Below are 13,945 nucleotides of genomic sequence, written 5' to 3'. Positions count from 1 at the left end.
CATTAAGACAAGGAAGCTCCTTACAGTGTATGCAGGTTTCACCCCAAGTTCAGCATCCTGAGACTGCACACTAAGTGGAACGAGGGAGGACTAGTGTCAGAACCACTGTACAGGATGAAATAACAAGGATCCAGGAGTATGTCAGGAAGCTGGTCCACAAAGGTGAACTGCTAAGTGAATACCTCAGGCAGCAGAAACCCAATGATTACGAAGAGAAGGAGGACAAACCATCATGGAGGGACAAGCTCCTGCATGGCATGTATCACTGGCAGACAGAAAAAGTGGCTGATATCAAGAAATCCTACCAGTGATTGGAAAAGGCTGGACTGAAACAAAACTGGACAGCACAGAATCACTAATCACGGCAGCATAAGAAGAGTCCTTAGTACACGATCAGTAGAGGTTAGGGTCTACCACACCAAACAGGACCCCAGATGCAGGCTGTGCAAAGACGCCCCTGAGACAGTTAGGCATGTAACAGCAGGTGTAGGATTCAGGCAGGAACAGTGAACATGGGACGCCTTAATCAAGTGGATGGCATAATGTACAGAAACATCTGCACTGAGTAGGGGCTGGAAGTACCAAGGTCGGAGTGGAAGACACCACCTAAGGTGGCTGATAATGGCTGAGCCAAGATCCTATGGGACTTCCACATCCTGACTGATGAACAGATGTTGGCTAACCAACCAGACATTGTGTTGGTCAACAAACAACAGAAGGAGGCAGTGGTGATAGATGTAGCAATCCCAAATGACAGCAACATCATCATGTATTATGCAGTGATAATTAAGGAAGTTGGGAAATGCATCGTCCTCCTTGCTTTTGAGAGACAGAATTAAGAGTTGTATGAGGTGACTGAGAGAAATGCTGGTATTGGAAGAGGGTTAGATTCACCTTCTTCTGTCTTTTCAGTCTTATAAATATTTCATACATTGTCATTGGTGGGATGATATAAACCTACAGGTCATTAGTGTAGCGTTTTCATTTCCCTAAAGCCACGCCTGAAAGATAACTGAAAAAAATTTCAGTCTCTAAATGCGATCATCCTTGTTGAATTTGTTTATTTATTTGCAAACAGTGCAGTGTATATTCAAATGATTATTCTTTCAATTTGTAACACACACACACTTTTGACATTTTAACTTCAGTGTTGTTCACATTTGAGCACAGTCATTGCAAGCTTTGCAGAATTTAAAACTATGTATTGAGTTAATTTGGGTGCTCCAGTAAATCTAAAATATAACAAAGAAATCTAATGCAGTTCAACACAACAGCTCAGCCATAAATTCGACCTTTACAAAAATAAAAATCTTCAGTTTTGATTGACCTTGCTAGATTTGTTCATTATTGATGTTACAGTTTGCAGCCATCTTGAACTGGCCTGCATTATTTTCAGAGGTGGAAGAATAGCAGCCCAGTACGTCATCACTCACTACAACCTCAGTAATAAACACATGGTTGAATTAACACTTCACAGAAAGTTTTAATAAATTCTGTCCATTAAAGGTTTTATAAAGGTAGAATATGTGGCAGATATGTTTAATGGACTGTTTTAGATTGTATAGGTGTACCTAACAAAGAAACCAACAAGTGTATATATTGTCTCTAAGGAGAATTCCCTCATTATAGTTTTACATTCAGCAACTAAGGCTATGAGTTGACTAGACAAATGTAAATGATAAAAAAATACTAGCACTTTTTGTTCTTTTACTTGATCAAAATTTCTTTTAATAAAAAAATATCCCTTCTATTTTTCCCTTTGCTTTCCCTTTTTAGCCTTGGCTGGGCTGACTGAGACTAAAGGAGACTGTCTCCACTGACAGCAGAGATGGTGTATGAGGACGGGTCTAATGGTTTGGTCTCTGATGCCATAGATTAGAGAACTCAGACATCTTGGGAGAATGATAGCACACACATAAATCACATTTTGGATGCGCACAATTACTATCCTGTCGAGAACCTTTGAGATAGCTATGACCAAGGGGACGTATATAGTTGATGAAAGACTGAGGCCCAGCTGCACCATATGCAGCAGCAGTGTTTTACGAGCCTTTTGGACTGAAGCTTTGTCTGTAGAGGCTGACCTGGCTGCTACCATCACACCAATATAGGAGCAAATGACTGCCACACCAGCTGAAACAAACAGAAAATAAGTGAAGGCTTTTTCATAAAGATAAGACACTGGATCAAGCAACATGCTTTCTTTGCCACAGAAGTCTTTCATCTGCTGGTTCTGCATATCTTCAAATGTAAAAACTAACAGCAAAAGAGTGATGACATTTAGTGAACTGAAGGCCCAAATCCCAACAATGGCCAACCCTGTGTTTCTGATGGTGATGATGGTAGCGTGCCTCAGTGGGTAGCACACAGCTACATATCTCTCCAGAGACATCACCACCAGCGTGAGAGGAGAGATGTCATTTGTTATCTTGGCAAACATAATGAGAACACCACACACAGGATATGTTAACATTATTCGACAAGCAGCCAATAGGTACAGTGCTTGATTTGGTGCTAGTACTACAGTGTCTGCAAAAAGGAGGTTATACAGAAGAACGTAACGGGAGGTTTCACAAAACACTGGTTTACTCCTCAAGGTGAATAACATGGTCCCGTTAATGAAGAGAAACACACAGCATGGAACTGTAGACAGAATAGACAACAACACTCTTTCCAGTAACCCCTGATACTGCAGTCCAACTGTGACGTTGGTCTGAGACTGATTTGCAAAAAACATTTTAGAGAAGCATTAAATAAACAAAAGATATTAATCCGTTGATGTAATTGCCATAATTACAATTCTTCTCATGTCAAAGAAATTAGTTGTAAATATAAATAAAGAGAAATACATAGTATGGGACTGTCAACAGAATAGAAAGAATTAATCCCAGTAACCTCTGATACTGCAGTCCAACTGTGACGTTGATCTGAGACAGATTTGCAAAAAACATTTTAAAAAGCAATTAATGAGCTAAAACTATTAACCTTCATAGAACAGTGAAGATCCATCATCGTTGGAGTAGCTAAGCCTGGTTAGTTCACAAGCAAAACTCTGAATTACCTGCATACATTTATCCTGTGCAGACAGTTGGTCGGAGGCTGTGCCTGTTTCTCTGCAGGCACTGCTGGTCTGAAGGGGTTGCCGACCTTCACAGAGTATATGAACTCAGTCCTCACACCCACTCACATCACATGTAAGAATGGGTATTCGAAAATGGTGATGTAATTACTTTACCTTTATTTTCAAATTCCCTTGTCCATGACACCATGTCCACCATGAGGGCCAGAACAAAAGTGTATTTCTGTTTGTTTTTGTAAAAGTAGTTTTAATTCAAATGAACATGGATGTGAAAGTATATGTCTCTAAAATAAAAGTAAGAATTACTTGTTGTATCAACTGGTCGATTGTGATTGACATATCGGGCACCCTTCTAGGACACTATGTTATTCCAGTGTCAGAATTTGGAGAGTGAAGCCATGATTGTTAACTAATAGCTGGTAAAATAAAGTGTTGGAAGCAAATAGGTTAAATGTAAAGATTAAAACACTTTCACAGTGCATCATGGGAGATCTACTGGCAGTCTAGGCCTATAGCAGCATAACTAAGGGATGGTTCAAGCCTGAGCCAACCCTAACTATAAGCTTTATCAAAGAGGAAAGTTTTAAGCCGACTCTTAAAGGTACAGAGGGTGTTTCTGCCTCCCGGACCCAAACTGGGAGAAGGTTCCACAGTAGAGGAGCCTGATAACTGAAGGCTCTGCCTCCCATTCTACTCTTGAAACTCTGGGAACCACCAGTAAACCAGCATTCTGGGAGAATAGGGTTCTGGTGGGATTGTAGGGGACTGTAAGATCTTTAAGGTAAGATGGAGCCTGACCATTAAGGTCTTTGTAGGTGAGGCGGATTTTCAATTCTATTCTGGATTTGACTGGGAGCCAATGTAGAGAGGCTAACACTAGTTCCTGTCAGTAATTGTGCTGCAGCATTTTAGATCAACTGCAGAGTCTTTAGAGACTTGTTGGGGCAGCCTGATAATAATGAATTACAATAATAAGTAACAAATGCATGCACTAGTTTTTCTGCATCGTTTTGAGACAGAAAATGTCTGATTTTGGTGATATTACGCAGGTGAAAGAAGGCAGTCCTAGAAGTTTGTTTTATGTGTGAGCTAAAGGACATATCCTATCAAACATAACTCCAAGGTTCTTTACAGTGAAGCTGGAGGACAGGGCAATGCCGTCTAATGTAATGTAGGAAAATGTATTTCTGAGGTGTTTGGACCAAGTACGATAACTTTGGTTTTGTCTGAGTTCAGTAGTAGAAAGTTGCTGGTCATCCAAATCTTAATGTCTATTTAAGATCTAATGCCCAAAACAAAAACAAAGAACAACCCTCAATACAAGACAGGAAAAGTTGGACGTCTGTTAACTTTTCCACGTAATGAGGTATGCTGTTGTTGTTATGGAAATATTGTTTTTAGTTTGTTGAAATACTCGGAGGTATCACAGAGAGAAATCCCAGTGTCTGACCCAGTCCCCTGATAACTCATTTAGACACATTAAATATTCAAACCCTTACACATTAATGTTTTCAGTAAATATTGACATAATTAGTTCCTCCTGTGGGTGTTTGTCAGGAAACTTAATGGAGAGGAAATAATGAGTGCCTCTGTGGAAACAAAGTATGTCAAACTTAAAACTCAAACCAGAAAAGTAAATACAGAAAACTTTGGCCTTCAATGTCAATGTCTAAAAGTTAACTGAATCTTAAATGTCTCAACTCAGGTGTGAAGTTGCATGAAGCTGCATATGAACCTAAATATTAAAAATATATATCACATAAACATGCATGTCAAGCTCGTAGCAAAAAATATTTTCAGTTTTGAATGTTTGTGGTCATTCTGAGTGCCTTGGAGGTTGCGTCACATCTGTTTGTGATTCTTTTGCATCTGTTTATCGTTGTTTTTCATGCCTTTTTCTAAGGTATTTGGCCTTTATGTGATTCTTGACATTTACAAGAGAGACGGGACATGAGGGCAGAGAAAGAGTGGTATGACATGGAATGGTCGCCCGGCCAGGAAGTATACTGCAGACATTGTGGTTGTGTGGTGGTGCATCTTAATGTGTCAGCCACAGTGTGCTCCATTTTATTTTTCTTTGTGTTTTCACATATCTGTATTTTGCAATTCTTTGTATTCATTTCATCTTTTGTATCTTATTGTGGTCATTTTGCATCTCTTTCTAGTCCTTTGTTTAACTTTCCAACAAGAAATGTCAGAAACCAGCAAATAATGGTTTGAGTTCTGGAAATGTTACCCGAAAGGCAGAGGAATGTTTGCTGTGGGGGTCCAGCAAATGTATTCCTACTGTTATTCAGGAAAGTTTTCTCAACACATCTGGCACATTCATTTTGTCTGACGTGGCTATAGCCCATGCCCCCCTAAGCCTTTGGGCCCCTGGGCCTGTGCCATGTACACCCATTGAGTAATCCTCCCATGGTTACAGAAGCAAAGCCTTCAACGGGAGCTTTCCACATTGAGTTATATTTCAACAAACAAAATAGTAGAAAAACTTACATACTGCAGCTTTAAATGACTTAATTTTGCCAACGTGTATTTTTTTTAGTTTTAGTGTCACTCCTATTCAGGGACATGTTTCCTTAATTGAGAAATGGCAGTGTTGTTTGTCAGCTGCTGAAAGTACTCAGAGGTATCTCGGAGACAAATCCCTCCCATTTGACCCAGTCTCCTGATATCTCATGTAGACACATTAGATATTCAAACCATTACTAATTAATGCCTTTGGTAAATATTGACACGATTAATGATTCCTGTGGGTGTTAATCCAGAATCTACATGGAGAGGGGATAATGTATACCTCCGTGGAGACAAATTATGGCAATATTTAACAAGCACAAACAAGTCCATAGTAAACAGAGAAAACTTCAATCTTCAGCATCTGAACCTAAAAGTTGTAAGTCTGAAACTCTGAAAAGTCTGAAGTCTGAAACTACGTTTGCCCATTTCAACTTCATGAGATGTTGATGAAAAAATTAAAGTGTAACATCTTATCTCCACCGCCTGTTCATTCTCCTTGGTGCATATAGTTAGGTATACTTTACACTATGATATTAAGTATATGTAATTAGTGGGGGATACTTTATAGCATCTCATGCTAGCTAATCAGCTAACAGCAAGGCCATGAATGTGTCAGATCTGTCTCTACAGAACTGCTTGTCAGATGGTCACATTTCAGTAACATTCTGAAAGCTAACAATCTCATATACACACCCACTTTATTTATTTGTTACTCAACTGTTACTTTCACTTTTCATTTGAACAGTACAACACTATGAATGTCTTTCACCAGATTCCACCTTGTTGAGGTCTGAAATATACTGAAGAGATTATATATCCCATCTGGCCTGACAAGGTCTTGTGATCCTCCAGGAGGATGTAGTTGGGTAAAGTGATGAAAAAGAAGCTGTAAAGTACAAGTGTGCATTACAACGTTCTATGAATGGTTTTCTGTAACGTGGTGTTCCATTTCCTAAGGTGATTTCAGTAGTATAGGTGGAGAGAGTGCCAGTTTCATTGCGGATCTGACATGGCAGCAAGGTCAGGACAAAATCTCTGCCTTTCTTCACTTTCAGTATGTGGAGTGATGAGATACAAGCAGCGACAAATAATAATATCGGATTTCTCAGTAGTCGAACAAAACTGGACCGAGGCCTTTTCTGATCTGCTGATGTGATGGTGTCCCATGAACTTGGTGTGAGAACAGAGCTGAATGATATGGGAAGGTTGGGAAACCTGCTTACACACTAACATGCATGGCATCTAGTCTGCTGTTAGATGCTGTTTGTTTCTGTGTAGAACACACTGAAAAAATTATGTCTATTGCGATGACTCTTCATTTTGGCCTTTACAGTTTATCTCTGACTGGGTCTCTAAAATGCTGTCTCTTTGTGCTTAGAAAAGTGACTGTGATGTGGACTGTTGTAGCAGTATGCAGCCGGGCTTGACTCATCAAATTCAGAACTGTACAAAAAACTTGCCAGAACCTTTCCAAGTATTTAAACAACTATAATGTACTTGGTCACAGCACTTTGTACCACATCAGATACTACTGATACTACTACAGTTAACTACAACATGACTGAACATCAGACAGCGTGGCCTCAGTTAGAACAAGATTTAGACAGGGATGGACCTGGACCTTCTGTCTATTAAAACTCCTCTTAATCTCCTCCTCAATTTATGATTTTTATTTTGTTTTGATTTTTCATTTGTTTTTGACCTTGGAACTTTCCAACCAAATAAAATCTGTATTCTTTCATACAATAGGTTAACACTCTGGCCTGCAACTTCAGCCAAATGACTAGACTTAAAAATATCTGGGCAGCTGTTTGTCACCATTGGTTGGTGTTCTGAAATATCAACCCAAAGGCTAGCTAAGTATCTGTGTGACACCATTCAGAATGCATACAACATGGTTGTCTGCCTCATTCTAGTTGATATTTTCTCTAGAATAACTACGATTGCATCTGATAGGGAGGACTCTGCTAACAGGAAAATGAGCCCATAGAGCTGCTTGCATTTGTAGTTTGAGATCTTCTCAGAACACACCAAATGTAGTTGTTTTATTCTTTTATTGTCATTTTAGTCAAGTACATAAACCATCAGGACTGACTGGATGTCCATGCAACTGGGGGGTAGACATCACATGACCAGCATACTGGGAAATAGTGCAAGAGAGATTACCCATTCATATGACGTTAACTATGTGGACATGTGATGATGTCACATGAAACAGGTGTGAGGACAGAGCTCATATAGCGTGTGAGGACAGGCAAACCCTGCAGAACAGCTCTGCTCACATGGATACAAGCAAAGCCTTTAGCCTGCTAACTGTCTGCACAAAGAAAATGTATTTACAAATATTGATTTTAGATTCTGCATATGAACTCAACAGGCATTGTTGGTGAAATACAAACTGGAAGAAATTTATTGTGTTAGTGTTCCATCGACATCAAGAAGTTAATGTCTTAATGTGTCTCTACAATGTCGTATACAAATCATTCTCTGACTAATGGCACTGCTGGACAGCAGTATCAGGGGATACTGGAGAGAGTGTTGTTTTCCACCCTGACTACAGTTCCATGCTGTGTGTTTCTCTTCATCAATGGGACCATGTTATTCACCCTGAGGAGTAAACCAGTGTTTCGTGAGACCTCCCGTTACATTCTCCTGTACAATCTCCTTTTTGCAGACACTGCTCAGATGGCACTGAGCCAGTTACTGTACCTACTGGCTGCTTGTAGAGTAAAGCTGACATATCCTGTGTGTGGTGTTCTCAGCATGCTTGCTGATCTGACAAATGAAGTCTCTCCATTCACATTGATGGTGATGTCTCTGGAGAGATATGTAGCTGTGTGCTACCCACTGAGGCACGCTACCATCATCACCATCAGAAACACAGCGGTGGCTATCATTGTGGTTTGGGCCTTCAGTTCATTAAATGTCCTCACTCGAGTTGTTTTGCTTTTAGAATTTCCATTTAAAGACTTGGAGAGCCTGCAGATGAAGGACTTTTGCTCTGACATAGCTATGTTGATTGGATCTATGTCTGATCTTTATGACAAAGCCTACACTTGTTTTCTGTTTATATCAGCTACTGTCGCGATTACTTCTTCCTATGTTGGTGTGATGATAGCAGCCAGGTCAGCCTCTACAGACAAAGCTTCAGCTCGTAAGGCTCGTAACACACTGCTGCTGCATCTGGTGCAGCTGGGTCTCAGTCTCTCTGCAACCATTTACAACCCCATACTTATAGGTGTTTCAAGAATTGTAACAAGGATAGTATTTGTGCGAGTCCAGAATGTTTTTTATGTATGTATTTTCATTTTCCCCAGATGTCTGAGTTCTCTCATCTATGGCATCAGAGATCAGACCATCAGACCAGCTCTCATGTACCATCTATGCTGTCGACTTAAACTCACAGTTGTTCCAGCCAAGGCTGGGGTCTAACTTTAGGGTTGAAATTGATCACAAAAAGTAGTATATCCTTGATTTAGTGAGAAAGTTACGTTAAAGATGACCTGAACAATAGGTATCTCTAGGTTTTCAGTATTCTCTCAGTCCGCTAATAGAAGCCTGTCACAACCAACAAAAGGTGTTAGCCCCAATGATTTGAGAAGGATTACAATTCGTTCAAGTTGATTTGATTTCACTTCAGTTGTATGTCGAAATGTTGGGAGTGCAGTTGCAATTTCATATGTATTATTCTGGGTAAAAATCTCTTCAAATCTTTCAATTTCAAGGAATATGTAGGGAGAGCACCTGTAGTGACTGTATATATGTTTCATTTAATTCAAGGTTGGTTTGTTGTATAATAGAAAATCTTCAGAAGTACACTAAATTCTACATTACAGTTCTCTGTCAAAGTGAGCAGGTCTAAGTTTTGATTATTAGTTGCTTTAACACACAGGCTGTTGTTTTTTTTCTCTCTGCTGAGCTTATCTGCCTGAAGGAAATAAGCACATTGATAATATCATCTTCTATCATTCTGTTTTTTCCTAGCTGCATACCTGCCAGGGAAATCTGCTGGGAAAGACAAGGACAATATGAGCAGTATGAAACTGAGATGATATATTATAGCCACAAACAGATGAGCTTGTGTAAATTGAGACCACAAAAATGATGGTTATTATTTTAACTTTTTTATTTATGTTTAATTAGATGCAACCACAAATTAATGTAACAGCAAGGAGAGCAACAAAATCCTGACAAGTTTGAGACAAATGAGAGTGCAAGGAAATGCAGGACTTTTGAAAGATTATTGGGTATGATTTGGAACTGATTAAGAAATTCATATGTCAAGGTAATGACGAGACAATCCCACAGTTTGAGAGTAAAAACACACAATGACAGGAAGAGGGGGAGGAAGCAAATAGTCTGGTGAGTAATTCAAAAGCAAAAAGAAATGAGGCACAAAGTATGCAGAAGTCTTATCATTCACCTCTGGGCACTCTTGTTCATTCCTTCAGACCTAGTGTCCCCTCCTGCTTTGTTTCCCTCTAGTACTATCACCTGTCATACTTTACCTGCCCACCAGATGGCCCTGGACTTGTTCCTGTCAACTGATTTCCATTTTGCAATCACCAGAACTACCAAGCCTATCTATACACCTGTTCCTCATTTCCCTCATCTGCACCCCAGTATTTATTCTAACACTTTTTCCCCAGCCAGTTGTCAGATCATCTGCTAATGTCTATTTGTATTTCCTGTTGTGCTGTGGACTTCCATTCCCGTTGTCTTTACCTGCCTGTCTGTCTACCTGCCAATCCATCCGTCTGTCTGTACACATGGTCTTCTTCAGTAAATACTATTAAAGTTCCTTCCCTGCAGCAGCCGGCCTGTGTGTTCTGAACTTGGTTCTTTCATGCTTGTACTTTTACAAAAAGTCACAAAAAGTATCTATGAGGTGGCGTCTTGCTACCATGTGCAATATAACTTATGCTTTGTTATGGACAATCCATGACCAACACAAAAGGCCAAGAATAAAGCACCACTTTGGCTCAGATCTGATAGCCAAGTCAGTTAGAATCTCCATTTGGAAACCAAGAAAGCCTGTAGATGATGGACCTTTCTTTATTATTATTATTATTATTATTATTATTATTATGGGGGGCTTTTTGCCTTTATTTGACAGAACAGTGGAGAGAGACAGGATATGGGGAGAGAGAGTAGGGGAGTGGCATGCAGTAGTCGAACCAAAGACTCACTAGCTCATTGCACTGAGGCCCATGTGGTACGTGGTTAGGGCACATCAGGGTGCCCCCGATGATGGACTTTTGAGGAAAGATTGAGGCCCAGTCTCTCCTGAATGTTGGGAAAGCTGGGGTTACCACAGAGCAGGAGAGAGCACCAGGGTCTGAAATGGCATGAAATGATTGCATGAATGGACCAGCATGATAGATAATACTGAAAATACTGAATCTACTGAAGAGATTACATCAGTCATTACTTAATTGATAACCACAGTGGGCAGGTGAAATGTCATGTGAGCTCATACTTTTTATGTAAGGACAACCAAACCCTGCAGACCAACTCTGCCCACATACAAACAAGGACCATCTCTAACCCACTGGGATTGGACTTGAAGTGAAGCTTCAGGCATCTGTTTAAAAAACGTTGCATTTAAACTGTTCTAGAAATACAAACTGAACAAGATTCCTTTTGCTTTTGTGTGACAACAGCAGGTTAATATTTTACGTATCTTAAATGCTTGTCTGCAATGTCATATGCAACTCAGTTTCACATAAATATCACTGTTGAACTGCAGTATGAAGGGTTACTGGGATTAGTGTTGTTTTTTGCTCTGTCTACTGTGCCATCCTGTGTGTTTCTGTTCATTAATGGAACCATGTTATTTACTTTGAGGAGTAAACCAGTGTTTCGCAAGACCTCCCGTTACATTCTTCTATTTAACCTCCTTCTTGCAGATACTGCACAGCTGGTACAAAGTCAAGTACTGTACCTACTGGCTGTTAGTAGAATAAAATTAACATACCCTGTTTGTGGCGTTCTCACCCATTTCACCAGTCTCACAGGTGGGATTTCTCCTCTCACACTAGTACTGATGTCTCTGGAGAGATATGTAGCTGTGTGCTACCCACTGAGGCACGCTACCATCATCACCATCAGAAACACAGTTTTCAGTTCACTAAATGTCCTCACTCAAATTCTTTTGTTATTAGATTTTCCATTTAAAGACCTGGAGAGCCTGCAGATGAAGGACTTTTGCTCTGGCATAGCTATGCTGATTGGGCCCTTATCTGATGAATACAACAAAGCCTACAATTGCTTTGTGTTTGTTTCAGCTGGTGTGGCAATCATTACTTCCTACATTGGTGTGATGGTAGCAGCCAGGTCAGCCTCTACAGACAAAGCTTCAGCTCGTAAGGCTCGTAACACACTGCTGCTGCATCTGGTGCAGCTGGGTCTCAGTCTTTCCGCGACCACCTCAATTCCATTACACATACTTTCAAAAATCATGACAAGGGTAGTTTTTTTGCGTATCCACAGTTTATTTTATGTGTATATTATCATCCTCCCTAAAAAAGTTCTCTCATTTATGTGCTCATTGATCAGACCCGCTCTCATGTACCATCTATGCTGTCAACTGAGAGGCTGAGAAGTGAAGCTTTGTCAGGTTTTTCAGGGTGGCCTTTATAAGTCACCACGTCTGACTTTTGTTATTGAGAAGGAAAGAAACAGAAAACACAGCCTCCTAATTTTGATAATAACATTGAAAGAATAAATATTATACTTCTTACACTCAACAACAGGCAAAGATTCACAAAGGATGCCAATTCATTTAAATTGCTTTCATTTCACTTAATATTAAAATGTTGGCAGCATCATTGTAACCTGTAACATCTATTATTGGGGGGAAAATGTGGCTGAATGGGAGCACTTTAATGGTTAGCAGTGGAGAGTGGAGAGAGATGAACAAAGGAACAAAGCTCTCTGGACAAATGCAAACAGAGGAAGTTGTGGTTTATGGTTGGTGTCTTAAGCCACAGTACATGTATTCATTGTGATTAGACATGGCAGGGCTTGTGGTTTAATAATAAAATCAATTAAAACCATATGTTTCATAGTTGTGATGTATTATTAAAATGGATTATTAGTTGGTTTGACAGACAAAATGCAGGCTGCCCCTCTGCTGTGCTAATCTGTCCTGGTGATAAAATCTTGGCAAACATAGGCAGCCCCCTTCACTGGTACATCCACACCATTCACTGTATCCAAAACCAGCCACACCTAATGTCTTTGTACCCATCATCTATACTGCTTATCCTTGTTGTGAGGCCAATACCAGCTGACACTGGCTGAGAGGCGGGGTACATCCTGGATAGAATTCCAGTCCATCGTAGGGTCAACATGCATAGACAAACAATCATTCACAGTCACAATGACACCTACGGGCAATTTAGAGTCACCAATTAACCTGCACGTCTTTGGACTGTGGGAGGAAGCTGGAGTACCTGGAGAAAACCCACACGGGCACAGGGAGAACATGCAAACTTCTATTCATCCATTCTCTTCTGCTTGTCCAGGGTCATGTCATGGTGGCAGCTGGTGGTGGTATTCCAGACATCCCTCTCCCTAGCAACACTTTCCAGCGCCTCCTAGGGGATCCCAAAGCATTCCAGATGGGATATATAATCTCTCCAGCAAGTTCTGGGTCTACCCCAGGGTCTCCTCTTGGTTGGATGTGCCAAGACAACATCCAAAGGAGGGCGCCTTGGAGGATCCTGATCAGATGCCCAAAACCATCTCAACTGCCTCCTTTTAATATAAAGGAGCAGCAGCTCTACTCCAAGCTCCCTCCAAGTGTACAAGTTCCTCACCTTATCTCTATGGCTGAGTCCAGGCACTGTATGGAGGAATTTCAGCTGCTCGTTTCCACAATTTCATTCTCTCAGTCACTAGCCAAAGCTCATGACCATAGGTAAGGGTTGGAACATAGATTGACTGGTAAATCAAGAGCGTTGCCTTCAGGTTCAGCTCCCTCTTCATCACAGTGGTCCAGTACAATGTCCGCATTACTGTGCACCAATCCGTCTGTCAGTTTCCCACTCCATCCTGCCCTCACTCATGAACAAGACCCCAAGATACTTGAACTCCATCACTTGGGCAGAAACTCAATGCCAACCCATAGGGAACAATTCACTGTTTTCCAGCAGAGAACCATAGCCTCAGACTTTGAAGCGCTGATTCTCATTGTGACCGCTTCGCACTCAGCTGCAAACTGCCCCAGTGCACATTGGAGGTGTTGGCCTGATGAGGAAAGGGCAACCTTTCCAACACCCACTGTGGGTGATGGGTGGATAAAACATGACCAAAGTGATCATCCAATTAATAAAATTGTTGCAG

The 13,945-nt window shown here is 40.6% G+C and overlaps 3 protein-coding genes across 3 annotated transcripts; 2 read left to right on the top strand and 1 right to left on the bottom strand.

The window, feature by feature from the left end:
* Nucleotides 1-786: 786 nt before the first annotated feature.
* LOC108891298 (odorant receptor 131-2-like) lies at nt 787-2,737 on the bottom strand. Its single transcript, XM_018688417.1, has 3 exons — nt 1,793-2,737; nt 1,697-1,704; nt 787-904 (listed from the first exon to the last, which is right to left on the bottom strand). Exons 1-3 carry the CDS (start codon nt 2,735-2,737, stop codon nt 787-789), a joined length of 1,071 nt encoding a protein of 356 aa, XP_018543933.1.
* A 5,325-nt stretch (nt 2,738-8,062) lies between these two features.
* On the top strand, nt 8,063-9,028 carry LOC108891297 (odorant receptor 131-2-like). The gene has a single exon (XM_018688416.1). The coding sequence runs from the start codon at nt 8,063-8,065 to the stop codon at nt 9,026-9,028; it is 966 nt and encodes a 321-aa protein (XP_018543932.1).
* Nucleotides 9,029-11,297: 2,269 nt separating this feature from the next.
* On the top strand, nt 11,298-12,197 carry LOC108891296 (odorant receptor 131-2-like). The gene has a single exon (XM_018688415.1). It carries the CDS (start codon nt 11,298-11,300, stop codon nt 12,195-12,197), a length of 900 nt encoding a protein of 299 aa, XP_018543931.1.
* Nucleotides 12,198-13,945: the final 1,748 nt, after the last annotated feature.

This window comes from Lates calcarifer, unplaced genomic scaffold (assembly GCF_001640805.2).
Source record: "Lates calcarifer isolate ASB-BC8 unplaced genomic scaffold, TLL_Latcal_v3 _unitig_1931_quiver_614, whole genome shotgun sequence".
Lineage (NCBI taxonomy): Eukaryota > Metazoa > Chordata > Actinopteri > Centropomidae > Lates > Lates calcarifer.
This window is presented reverse-complemented; position numbering and strand designations above follow the sequence as displayed.